Below are 13722 nucleotides of genomic sequence, written 5' to 3'. Positions count from 1 at the left end.
TAAATATATATTTTTCTAAACAATACTGCAAAAGATTTTTGAGCTGGTGATTTTCAATGATTTAACTGAGTAGTGTACATGATTTTTTAATTTTAAAATTGATTTTTCTAAGTTTCTTTTTTTTTTATGAGTAGCTTTAGGAAAACAATGATATCTCAATAAAAAATCTTTATTTTTGCTTCAAATTTTCAGGATATGCTCATTATTCAAGTTTTTAGTGTGTGAACCTAAAAAAAATATTTAAAAAAAAAACTTGACCTATCAGCTGAGTGTTTTATCACTGAAAATAGTTTTTTTTACTATTTTTTTACAAATCGTATTGTTAATGATTAGAATAACTTGCCGTCAGCATGCAAAAAGGCTCCGTCAGTTTACGCTTATAAGAATAGAATTGACAAATATTTTTTTTCTACAGCTGCAAACAGTACATCTTTTACTGAAGATGAGCTGCACGTTTATTAATTAATTTGTGCTTTAGCAGCTGACTTCATAGCAGCTACAAGTATTGACTTTTTAGATACTGTTTGTTATAGATGTAAACTTTAATTAAATGAAAGCAATCTTTTTTCTCTTTTTCTCAATTTTGATATCAACTTACTTGCTATGAAAGAACAAATGCTTTTTTTTACTTAAAGTTTATATTTCACAAACCATAAATTTTTGTATAATTTGTTGGTTTTGTTTGTTTGTTTTTTAATTATTTGTCATGTAATCTAAAAAGACTTTCTTAAATATATTACTATTACTATCAAGTCTGCCATTTTAGATCGCTTAAAAAAATATTTTTGATTTAGGCACAAGTAACACTAGTATCTTAGCATTGTGCAAAACTTCAATCTTAAATATCGAAGGAGTTAGCTGATATTTTTATATCCGCTATATCCATCAATATTTAAGATAATCTTAAATATTTATGTTCTTGAGACGTTAATTTTTTTTTTTTTACTAAAAACCTGTTTGCAATACGTTTTAGATTTTTATCTAATATGCTAGTAATTCGTCAAAGGTATTTATCATGAGTAAAGCATAAGAAAATAAAAATAATGCCAGAATACCACCTTGAATAATCTGCAGTCTGCCGCGCTAAGCAAAAATAATAATCTTTAAAAAAGAAAGTTGCGCGAATTAATTCATATGTTAAATCGCATATTAAATCGTATCGTTAAGTCATATGTTGAATTGTTTTAATCCGTTTAAATTTAATACGTACGTTAAATTGTTTTAAAGTACCAAATATTTTTATGATTGATTTTAATGATTTTAATATTTATAATTTTTATAGAATAATAATTCAACAATAAATTAATAAGCCTTTTATACAATTTAACTACGATTACAAGGTTACACAACTTTCTTTTTTTTAGATACGGCATTTTTGCTTAGCACGACAGTGCTCCACTTGATTTACCAGGTGCTCGATGACAAACAAATTCAAAATTTTGCTAGTTATCAAAATATATATGAAAATATATAAAAAAATAAAATATTAAATAATAGTAAAAAAAGTTTATGCATGTGTATTATATACAAGATTATATCTAAATTTTTAACAACTGGGCTGAATGATAAGACCATGTCTTCTGCCAGCTCCAGTCGGAATTTTTCAAAATTTTATTCTGTTATGTTGTAAAACATTGTAAAGCTTATTTCAAAGGATGAAATAAATAAATAAATAGCTATGCCTACATAAAAATAACCTTGACTTTTTGTGTTTTTATCTTAAAATTGAAGGTAGTTTTAAAATTTCCATTCATATAAAATTGTTTTATATTTTATTTTATATCGCTAAAATTTATTCGGAAATATTTATTACAATAAACATTTCTGTATAAATAAATAAAAAAATAGACTAAAAGAATATTAATATTAATAATACATAGTATTTGAGACAGTGTATCAAATACTATGTATTAAAGATGGATTTTTAAGTTGTTTGTTTTCATTTCAGTTATTAATTTCAGGTAGTTATTTCATAAATAGTTTAAAATGTAGTTGTAAAGTTATAAAACACACCCAGCAGGGTTTGTAGAAATATATAATAAATACATTTTTTTAAACGTACTTATGAAAATTATAAAATGTTCTATTAAGGTCTGTAGAGAAACAGATATGTATACCTAATTTACAAATACTATGTATTAAAGATGGATTTATAAGTTGTTTGTTTTCATTTCAGTGGTTAATTTCAGGTAGTAATTGTCATAAATAGTTTAAAATGTAGTTGTAAAGTTATAAAACACACCCAGCAGGGTTTGTAGAAATATATAATAAATACATTTTTTTAAACGTACTTATGAAAATTATAAAATGTTCTATTAAGGTCTGTAGAGAAACAAATATGTATACCTAATTTTACAATTAAGCTGAAGATACAATGATATTAAGCAACCGTATATAAGTGGTAGTCGTGGTAACCGTATATCCACGATGAGTAGTCGTGGTACAGTGATTAGAACGCTGACCTTGAAATCAAAAGGTCAGAAAACCTTTAATGTTTTATTATAAAATAATCTGATAATCTCTGGCTATAAAAACAACGTCGGAGGAAGATGGCGGGAACATTCTCATTAAATACTTTTTTACAGTGCTTCACAACAAGAGCTAACTTTTGATGATTTGGATGATTTAGAGCCAAACTAGCCTATACAACGAATATGTTGAAATGAGATAATTAGACGCAAAGTTTAGGTATTTAACAAAACCCTATACACAAAAAAAAAATTAAACGTAATTGCAGTTCTGTGAACTTAAAAATTATAAGTATAGTATGTTGGTGTTTGCAAAAAAACACAACATAAATCATTTTGTAACAGAGAATAATTTTTTTCAACTTTGTTGTACACGCTTTTTGCGGTTAGCAATCTATTTTAACTTTTATCAAAGTGTTTACTTTAATATCACATTTATTGTCACAAAACAAAAGTTATATATAACTTTCTAAAGTTTTGTTATATTATAATCGATTTTATGTTTAAATTTTTATTACACCTTCCCAGGACTACTTTTTCATTTTCTTTTATGAATTGAATGATTTCCCACAAAATTGGTAACCTATTTTTATAAAGTTATATTTCTTTAGGATGTGTGTAACCTTTTTAAAAAAATATTTAAAAATATCAGCTAACTCCTCCTTCTCCTCACAAAAAGCCATTGCTGCAGTAGTTACTAGAGTTGCTGCAGTAGTTACTATAGTAATGCATATTCATGATCTTAATTATAATGTTAAATTAAAAAAGAACTGCGCTTTTGGTACATGCTGCTATATGAGTATGCGCTGTTGGTACATGGTATAGAGTCATTTGTTTTTTATTTTTTTATTTTTTATATTTTTTTATACATATTAAAAACTTAGGAAAAAAAAAAAATTAATTTTAATGTTATTTTATAGGAAAAAAAACCTCGCTAATTTGACTCGACGAATTTGCAAGGTTTTTGTTTATGTAGACTCTATTCAATTAAATGGAGCTTTCAAATAAATCTTTGTTGACGCGCCATAAAAATTTTAAATAGCTGTTTGTTTGAGCAACTGTTATTTTACGTAGGCGTTCTATAATATCCATATATAATATATATTTAATTGTACTGAAGTTTGCTATTCAAGTTTTAAATTTTTCTCATTTTTATTTACTCTTTATAAATAATTATTAGAAACCATAACATAATTCTGAGAATACTCCTATTTTTCAGATAATTTCAAAATTTTAACTTAAATTTATGTAAGCGAGGCATACGTAAGCGAAGATTTTCATGAAAAGAATGAACAATATAAGGCTAATTTGTCACAAGTTTTATTTAGTTTACACGTTTGATCTCAAACTTTATATTATTCAAACGGCTATTGTTTTAAAATTTTGTTTTTATTTAGCATTAGTTTATACTCCCAATTAATTTTTAATTTTGAACGTTTCTTAAACGTTTTCTAATCGTTTTAAACTTTGGAACGTTTAAAAGACGTTTAAAAAACATTTTAAAGACGTTCAGAACCTAACATTTAAAAACAAATGCCTGTTGAAAGTTAAATTATATATTTGAGTTGGCAATACCATAACCATTGCATCCATCATCACATTTGTACTGCAAAAGATCTTGAAATCGAAATATATCCAGCACTACTTTAACCATATGTACTACTTATCTATTAAGTAAAACTCATTGTTTAGTTGTTGAGATTCATAAAGTAATGGCGTTAATGGTAAAGTATGAATAAATATTTTAATTTCTGGTCTTAATTAAGATCTAAGATATTTAAAAATCTCAACTGTAAATTTTAAATAAAATTACTATACTTATAGATGAGTTGCAACAGTAAGGTGTTGTTCTCTTACAGCTTTTGTGGATAATGTAACAAATTATGTTATTTTAGGAAGCTATATAGGATAAGAAATATAAGAAGATTTGCTAATCTGCATTGTCTTGTTGTTTAAGAGAAGGTGCTTGCTTAAGCAAAAATTGAACAAAGAGATTAGTTAAATGATGTGGCAATGTGCTTTGCAAATACAGCTAGACTACCTGTCAGTAATGTCAAACATATAAAAAAAAGAAAATATTAAAAATACATAGAAATAGAAAAATAAATATTGAAAATAACTTTATGTTTTAATTCTAATACTTTTAATTGCCATTAAGTAACTTGAAATATTACCCAGAGGGCAACTGACAAGTTTTGAACGTCTAAAAAAAACTTACTTTTTTTTTTATTTTTATCTAAAACACGTTTTGTGCTCACTGGAATTGCATAACAGATAAAAATAAATTAATTAATGATTAAATAATAATTAAAATAAATTGTTAGATATGATTTTTTTTTGTAAACTTGTTTAAAAAACTTTTTATGTTTTTTTTTTCTTTAATGACTTAAAAAAACAATAACCGAGTGACTAAAGCAGATGAGGGTAAAGCAAATACTTGCATTTTTATTTTGCACTTAAATTGTGAAAAATAAAAAAGCGGAGTCTTAATTGGCGCCCAGACACAAGGACACAACTGACAAAATGTAAAAATATTATTGGAAGTGGGGATATGTCTCGTGATTTTAATACTTTGTTCTTATAAGTCAACAGCATTGTTTCAATAACTGATGCATTCTTTATAAAGAAAGTGTTTAGTTCAAACGTTGAATTTCAAGCAAAAGCAATGTCTTTTTTAAATGTATTAGTAACAAATCCAGAAAGAGCGGAGGAGCTTCGAAATGCTTGGAAAAAATTGAGTTACAAGTTACTTACGCAATCACTGCCTTCATCTCCGCTTTCAACACCTGATTCTATAGATTTTGAACTAGTAACACCAAGCAAAAATGTCAGGTATTTAAAAAATAAAAGTATTTTAAGAAAGCTGTGTAAAACACCTTTGTGTTTTGAAAAATCTTGTTTGTGTCACATTCGTTATTTTGAAGAGATAACAAAGCATCAAGAAAACATATACAAGAAACAGCTTTCAATCGAATGTGTATTAGAATCGACTAAAAGTTCATTGGTTAGAAAAAGAAAACTTATTTCGGATAAAAAATTATCTCTTAAAAAAAATAAACCAAATAAAGAAGAAGTTGCATGTCAAGTTCATGGTATTCTGAGCTTACCTGGATGCAGAGATCCAAGGTAGGCATGTGTTTTAATTTAAAAGACATACATTAATGCCAAAATCTTTATCAATATTTTATCCACTACAATGTAACATTTTTTCACTCAATACATTCTAACACTAAAACATTTTACCCAATACATTCTAACACTAAAATATTTTACCCAATACATTCTAACACTAAAACATTTTACCCAATACATTTTAACAATAAAATTTTTCTACCCATTACATTGTAACAATAATTTTTTTTTAACTTACAACAGTATAATTGAGTCGTGATAATAAGCACTTTGTCACAATATGTTTATTATTACGAATCTCTTCCTCTAAATGTAAAAAAACATTAAAGAACATTTTTTTAAAAATATAATAGTAGATACCATGAGTATATATATCGTAGACTCTAAGGATGCCTCGCCCACCCGCCTCTCTTACATTCTTGTTTTCCAGTAAACTTTTCAGTAATTATAGTTTAATTTTTTTTTTTTATTATTATATAGAAAATAATTTTAGATACAAAATCACTAGCAATGAACTTTGTCGACGCGCTAACCAGCCAGAGTGTTTGACTAAAGTTGATATGATATCTTATGTACGACTGGCAAAGAATTCTGCTCGAGTATTACTTCAAAAGCACAATATAAAAACTAATCAACACAACCAACGTTCCGAGCATACAGTTCTGTCAAAAATGTGCGAGGAAGAATGTCTTACTCTTGCAAAAGGTATAAGTGATATTAACTATAAATATTTTCCTGCATCTTGGTTTGCATTTAAATCAATTGAAGAAATCATGGACAACAACTCACTTTATAATACGCGAAAGGAAGCATTAGTTGACCGCGAAAAGGACAACCAAGTAACAAAGTATGCTTTTCTTTTTACTTTTTCGCTTTTAATAGAATTTATTTTTAACTGCTTTATAATACAAACTATTATTAAAAAACGTTGCAACAAAACCAAATTTCTTCATTGTGATATTTGCTCATATAACGCAAATAAAGATGCTAGTCAATAGTACTTTTTATATAAAACAATTATTTTTGACAAGTTTGGGGCGTTTCATAAAATATGTATGCAAATATGGGGGAAGGAGGCTACATAAAATTATACGGATGCATACATAGAGGGGATGAGAGGGGGTGGGGGATGACTAAAGACATTGAGTACGTATGCGGTTTAACTATATCTAGTTCTCTGTCTCTCCTAAAATTTGGTTTTTTTTTTAAAATAAATATTATGTTATTTAACAAAGATAAATACTAAAGAATTACTAAAAGTTTTTTTTTGTTTATAATGTTTTGAAAAAATTATGCGTTATTAAAGGGGTTGATTTTGTGATAAATAATGCGTACGTTTGCAAAGGGAAGTTGTTAAAAGCATACAGTTGCATACAAGGAGAAGCTTTTTTATTGCGTACATACTTTATCGATGCCCCCTATGTAAGAATATGTTAATTATGGAGAAATTAGAAACACTAAATACTTAGATTTTAATACTAACTGTTAAAACTTTTAACAGTAATATCAACGTAGTAATTATATATATATATATATATATATATATATATATATATATATATATATATATATATATACATATATATATATATATATATATATATTTATATATATATATATATGTATATATATATATATATTTATATATATATATATATATATATATATATATATATATATATATATATGTATATATGTATATGAAAATATGAAATTATGCGTAATGACATTGGACTTTAATTTCGGACTCAATGCAACATAGTAGGCAAACCACCCATGTTAATTGAAGTAGAATAAACTAAAAAACTATTTTTTCACTACTAGTATTTTAAGTCGGTTTTTAGAATGCCAAATTATTTTTTCGCTGTGGAAAAATACAATGCAATTTCCAGTAATTGAGAATTAATTCTTAGTCTTGCAACAAGGCCCTAAATTGTGTTACTCGGTAACAAAATAAATTATTACCATTTATTGAAATAAAGTACGTTTTGAAAAATATCTAATAATAAAAAGTTGTTATTATTATTTTAATTTGATGTTCTGAAAACTATTTTACCGTATCATACAGTAGGTAATACATATACTCATGCATTCTCAATGATTTAAGGTACTTTTCGTCAGTCGGTAATTAACACTAAAGATCTTACAGTGAACTACATGCAATCTTTTAAACTTTATGTAAAATGTAATACGTCAACCAAGATTTTATATCTTACATAATTTATGTAATTTAATTGCGGTATATTATGGAATCCTAACTTTAGTTTTAATTCCCAGACCTGTGAAATCTCAAAGTGAAGACTTAGCTCGGTGCTGGAATTATTTTAAGTATTGCAAATATGTTTAAAAAATATTCCTCAAGAAAACAGAAGAAAAAGAGCTCCAACGAGCAACATTTACTTTTTTTTTGTTTACTTTTACTAAGTAGGGAACATTAAAAGTTTGAGCGAAAAAAAACATTTTTTTTAGAAAAGTAAAAAAACGTGTTTATTAGAAAATTAAAAAAAACATGTTTTTTAGAAAATTTATGATTTTAAACTAGAAACACTAACGTAATCTTTTTACGCCTCTGTTTTAAACGCTTTGTAAAAGTTCTAACTATTTTAATCTATAATCACGTCAAAATTAAAAACGTTTTTTAATTTTATTTAAAATAATTTGAAGCAAACCGACGGTGCAAAGTCCTAAAGATGTTCAAAAATAGACATTATAAAAGTCTTAAATTCTGTATTAACAAAAAAAAAAAAAAACTTTAAGAAATTTTTTTATAACACAAGAAGAATTAGTTGGCTTAAACAAAAATAAATTTTCATTTATTTCGTTTCAGTTAAAACCTAAGTTATAGAGTGTCAAAGATAAGGTTTCTATAAACATATTGATTTAAGCTTTACTGTTTCGCTACAGAGATTGTCCATAAATTTACGCAACGCTAAAATATTTAAAAAACGGAAGGAGGAGATCTTAAGCTCTTTTACGCGGCAATTTTCATTAAACTTAATGGGCTATTTTAATTTTTTATTTAAATTAAGACCCTGCAAGGGAAAACTTTTGATCTTTTTTGTTTTGTTTATTAGTGAAAAATGACGTTGCGTAATTTATGGACGATCCCTTAATTACGTTGAGTAAGCACGTAATAGCTGCACATATTTTTTTAATGAGAAACTTGTTTATAAGAAACTAGTACCAGAAATCACAAAATCTTAAGGAACTTTTAGTAGTAAAATATTTTTCAATAAGAATCTGATTTTATTAGGAGTTTATTAGAAAAACTAGGTATGTTACCTAATTTTTCACCTACTTATCACATCTATATAACACAAAGTTAAAAAGCATTATCTAAAATTGAACTTAACTTGTATTTAACATGCACGAAAGAAATACGTATTTATAAATATATTGCGAATATTTATATTAAAAAATTTTATGTATCCAATATAACTTATTCATTAAGGGGTCGTCTATAAAGTACGTACGCTCATAGGGGGGGAGGGGGGAGGGGGAGGTCTTCAAAAAGCGTACGAAAGCGTATGGGGGAGGGGGGCCCATACGTGAGGGCACTAAAAAAGCTCATAACTTTTGTAATTTACAATATTTTTCTACAAAAATTAAAATCTGTCGATAAATTTAAATTAAGTTTTAGATCCTAAAATTGAAAATTTTGCTACATATTTCCCTCACGTTTGGGCTGGGAAGGGGGGAGGCAAACGTTTTAGGGCTTTTTGCTCCTAGGCCTCTACCATTCTAATTTTTGCAAGACCACCTCATTTGGCATATAAAAAAACTTTAATTTGGAGTTTGCACGATGTGTGAAGGTGTTCTATCTGGAACATCAAAAAATCCTGCGGGGGCCCATGCACACATGCCACCCCTTATATACTTGCCCTGAGTAAGGCCTATTTTTTGAGTCGACAAAAAACAGGTTTTAGCAGGGCCGTGGTTGATGGGTTGGAATCCCCCCCAAAATACGTGTCATTAGCGTCTCAAAATCTGCCAAATTTAACCGCTAGGTTTTGCTAAATTAAAAAGCTTCTTAAATTAGCAAAAGAGCACAAAATTTGCTGTTTCCCCTTCCCCCTCCAATTAAGGGGTATAGGTAGCCTATCCTCGGCACTGGGTTTTAGCCATTGTTTTCAATATTACTGATCTCGTGTAAGACTCGTTTTTTACTTACTGAAAAAAACGTCCGCCTTAAGTATAGTTTATTTTTATTTGATTCGTTATTAAAACAAAAAAAATTTCAGTAGAAATTCTCCGGGAATCGAACTTTGGTCTCCGCCGACCGTTCCCTCCGCGATATCCTCTCGACTAAACACACATATCATTCTGGGGTAATTTAAATTTATTAAAATTTATATTTGCATATATATTTAAAGAAGTTTCATGAATGCGCAAACAAAGGGCTTTGGGGTCGTATAAAGTATCTAAGGTACTCTCCACCATTGTTTTTTTTTAATAAAATTTTTATTCAGAAAAAAAAATAAAGGAGGGATAGGGGGGGTATTTGAGGGGGGGGGGTATTTGAGAAACGTACGTACTTTTAAGGGGGGTGGGGACATAAAAGTACGCATGGCAACTAGGGGGAAGGGGGTCAAATTTCAAATTTTTTGGCGTACGTACTTTATGGACGACCCCTTAAAAATAGACAACTTTATTTAACTATTAACTTAAGAAACTTTTAGGAAAGTAACTGAAAAAATAATATTTCAAAAAATATTTCTACTCCTAGGTTTTTATGTCAGAAAATTTAATTTATGATACTTTTAAGTTTAGCAACATCTTCGTGCACCATGTTGTATCATATTAACTAAACTCTTAATTCAAAAAAATGATTTTTTTGACATTTAAATGTGTAATTAACTTCAGTTATCACTTTGTGCTAAAAAATAAATACCGTAAAATCGCCTAAATTTAGCTACAGACTTTGAACATACATTTCTCCGACATAAATAAATGCTTTTTCGATTTTTTTTTTCTGAATTATACAGACAACTATGTCGTTGATTTATAGTGTAAACTAATATATATAAAATTTAGCATTTGATATTTTATTTCAAATGAGAACCGCTAGCTTGACCGAACTTTTAATACTATTTTATAAGTTCGGTAGCTATATACCTTCCTATCAACGCGTCGCAATATAATAGACAGTATAATAGCATTTGGAGCAGTGGGCGAAAGTTTTGGGGCTTTTTTTCCCCCTGGCTCCAATCATCGCAATTTTTGACATAAGTATAAATATACAAACGTTTGGAGTTGTTTCATGTCTAGAAGTTAATCTTAAAGAAATAAAATGCTACATCCGCCCATGATATTAACTGAAGTAATGGATTGCAATTTACCAGCCAAATGCACTTAATTTAACTTTTTAAAGTTATATTTAAGGTAAGGACCCCTGTGCTATGTGGATGAGAAGGTCCCTCGCCGTCGTAGCGGGTGTCCTGGGGTGTGAATCCCGAAAAGTTTTTCGAGTTTGAAATTGCTGTAGGTGAGTTTTAGCGTCATTTTGATGAAAAAAAAGTGGTTTATTGAAAAAGAACAGCTTCCTCGAGTATGATGTGATTTAGATAATACTTTACTTTTACTCACCGGTAGTAGACAGCAACTTCACTTCCTGTTGTTAGTGTGAACTGTTTACAATTTTTAAAACTTTTCAGTAAACCAGCACAAAAGGGTTTTTATGATTAACTGCTTAAAGTTTAAGGTAAACATCACACAATAGTTATGGAGCCACACAGTTGAAAACTATTATGTATTTAATTACAGTCGATTATTAACTGTCGATTATTAACTTTTAAAGAAATCTATCTTTAATAATCACTTCCAAAGTTTTAAATTAACAATTTGTCAAAACAAACGTTCGGATCATATTTGATTTATGTTGCTTTTTATTGCTTTATTTTGCTTAAGTTAATTAATTACATTAACTAACTTTTTTTGGTTTATTTATTGATTCCCTAAGAATAAAAGATAAAAAAGATCTTTCGTTGAGATTTTAACTCTCCTTAGGAAGTTGTTAAACTTTAACGAATAAAGTTAATTAAGTTTTTTTTTTTTGCCAGTTAAAAATTGCGATGAAACTTTTTTGAATTAGAATTTTAGTTTTAGAATTTTCACTTGAACATTCTTTTTGCTAAATAGATGTTTATTTGTTTCCCAAAAATTTTCTTTTAATTCAAAATATATTGGCCATATAAAATATATTGGCTTAATATAAATTCATCACAAATAACGTGAACTTGTCTCATTAATACTTAATCTGTTTTTTAAATGTCTCTTTTTAAAAGCGGTGCTGAACTAAGTTCATGTATTGATAAAAGTTATTGTAAGAATTATTCCTTCAAATAATTATCCTTTGAATAAAAGTTTCCCTAAAACACATGGACGCATATCCGTCAATGTGTTTTAGGGAAACTTTCATTTGAAAGGATATATACTTTTTTAATCTGATGTTTGTTATTTTTAGATGTGTTTTGTTAGACATATATTTTGGATTAGAGAAGCGAAAAAACGATAAAGAAATGAGTGTATTTAATCTGGTTTCACATTCTTTTGGACATCCCAATCTACAAAATCATATTCTTTTTTTGCTGAGTTACCTTGACGAAGAACTTCGTATACTAAGAACTGCTTAAATGATTGGTTGACTGCTTTTGTTTATTTAGCTACCCAGTGGGCATTTGTTTTTAAAAGTTTCGATCTAAATGTATTTTAAATGTCTTTTAAACATCTTCTAAACATTCTAAGGTAAAGAACGTTTATAAGACGTTTAAAAAACGTTTGAAAGACATTTAGAACGTAACTTTTAATAACAAATGCTCGTAGGGTATATGGAGAAGAAACTTCTTAAGCCCGCAGATCCATTTTTAGTTATGCTGTGGAATAACCTTGTATACCTTTTAAAAAGGTATAACAGTAGCTAAGACTGAATATATATATATAATATATATATATATATATATATATATATATATATATATATATATATATATATATATATATATATATACATATATAAATATAATATATTTATGTATAAAATATATATTATATATTATATATTTATTATGTATATATATATATATATATATATATATATATATATATATATATATATATATTATATATTTATTATATATATATATATATATATATATATATATATAAATATATATATATATATTATGTATATATATGTCTATATATATTATATATATATTATATATATATATATATATATATATATATATATATATATATATATATATATATATATATATATATATATATATATATATATATATATATATATATATATATATATGCATATATAACTGTTTGCTCATAAAAATTATATATAAAAAATTTTAATTGACATACAAGTAGATTAAATATATAAATATACTTAATCGACTTTTTTAAGCTCGTGTAGTTACGCGAGTTTAAAAAGGCTTTGTTTGATTTGTTTAATAAGAATTTAAAGCTGTTTGTAAAGATTTATAACTCAGACATTGTTTGTTTTATCATAGTTAAAAATAGATCAATAATAGACTTAATTTGTTTAAAAAAAGTTATGCAGACTAAACACTGCTGAGTGTACCAAATTACCCAAAAATTGTTTAATGATAAATAAATTGTTTACTGACTTTATAATGAAAGTTTCGATAATTATTTTTATTATATTCGTTAGCAGAAATATTAATCATAATAAACATTAAGTGAAGATTAAAATATTGTTTCGGTTACCGGCATCATTCTCAATTGACAACGGTTCGATAACGATTTTGTCTTTTTTTTTCTCATTATGTAATACAAAAGTTATCATGTTTTGTTTATTTTTTAAAGTAGGGAAAGTTCGTGTACCTAAGGCCACCCCATTTTGTTTGAAAACTATAAAGTTCTAAGTTATACCTTTCAGTCAGATGATTAGTTATAAAATTTTTTAAGCCTATTTTGATTGTCAGAGAGTGTTGCTACGACAAGTTATGATCGGAAAATGTTTTTTATGGTTTAAAGTAAATTTTTGCCGCTGATATCTTAGATTGTTTTACAGTTTTAGAAACGCCTTTTTATAAGTTCTTTTATATCATACTGTTTTTTACTTAAGTACTAAATGCAATGTTCA

General features: G+C 26.9%; 1 protein-coding gene across 1 annotated transcript; it reads left to right on the top strand.

Moving 5' to 3' along the window:
• The first annotated feature begins 4947 nt into the window (after positions 1–4947).
• Positions 4948–12245, top strand: LOC100207967 (transcription factor aptf-4). Its single transcript, XM_065793303.1, has 3 exons — positions 4948–5594; positions 6094–6447; positions 12064–12245. Exons 1-3 carry the CDS (start codon positions 5134–5136, stop codon positions 12230–12232), a joined length of 984 nt encoding a protein of 327 aa, XP_065649375.1. The 5' UTR covers positions 4948–5133; the 3' UTR covers positions 12233–12245.
• Positions 12246–13722: the final 1477 nt, after the last annotated feature.

Source organism: Hydra vulgaris, chromosome 03 (assembly GCF_038396675.1).
Source record: "Hydra vulgaris chromosome 03, alternate assembly HydraT2T_AEP".
Lineage (NCBI taxonomy): Eukaryota > Metazoa > Cnidaria > Hydrozoa > Anthoathecata > Hydridae > Hydra > Hydra vulgaris.
The sequence above is the reverse complement of the archived record's forward strand: the minus strand, read 5'-3'. Positions and strand labels throughout refer to the sequence as shown.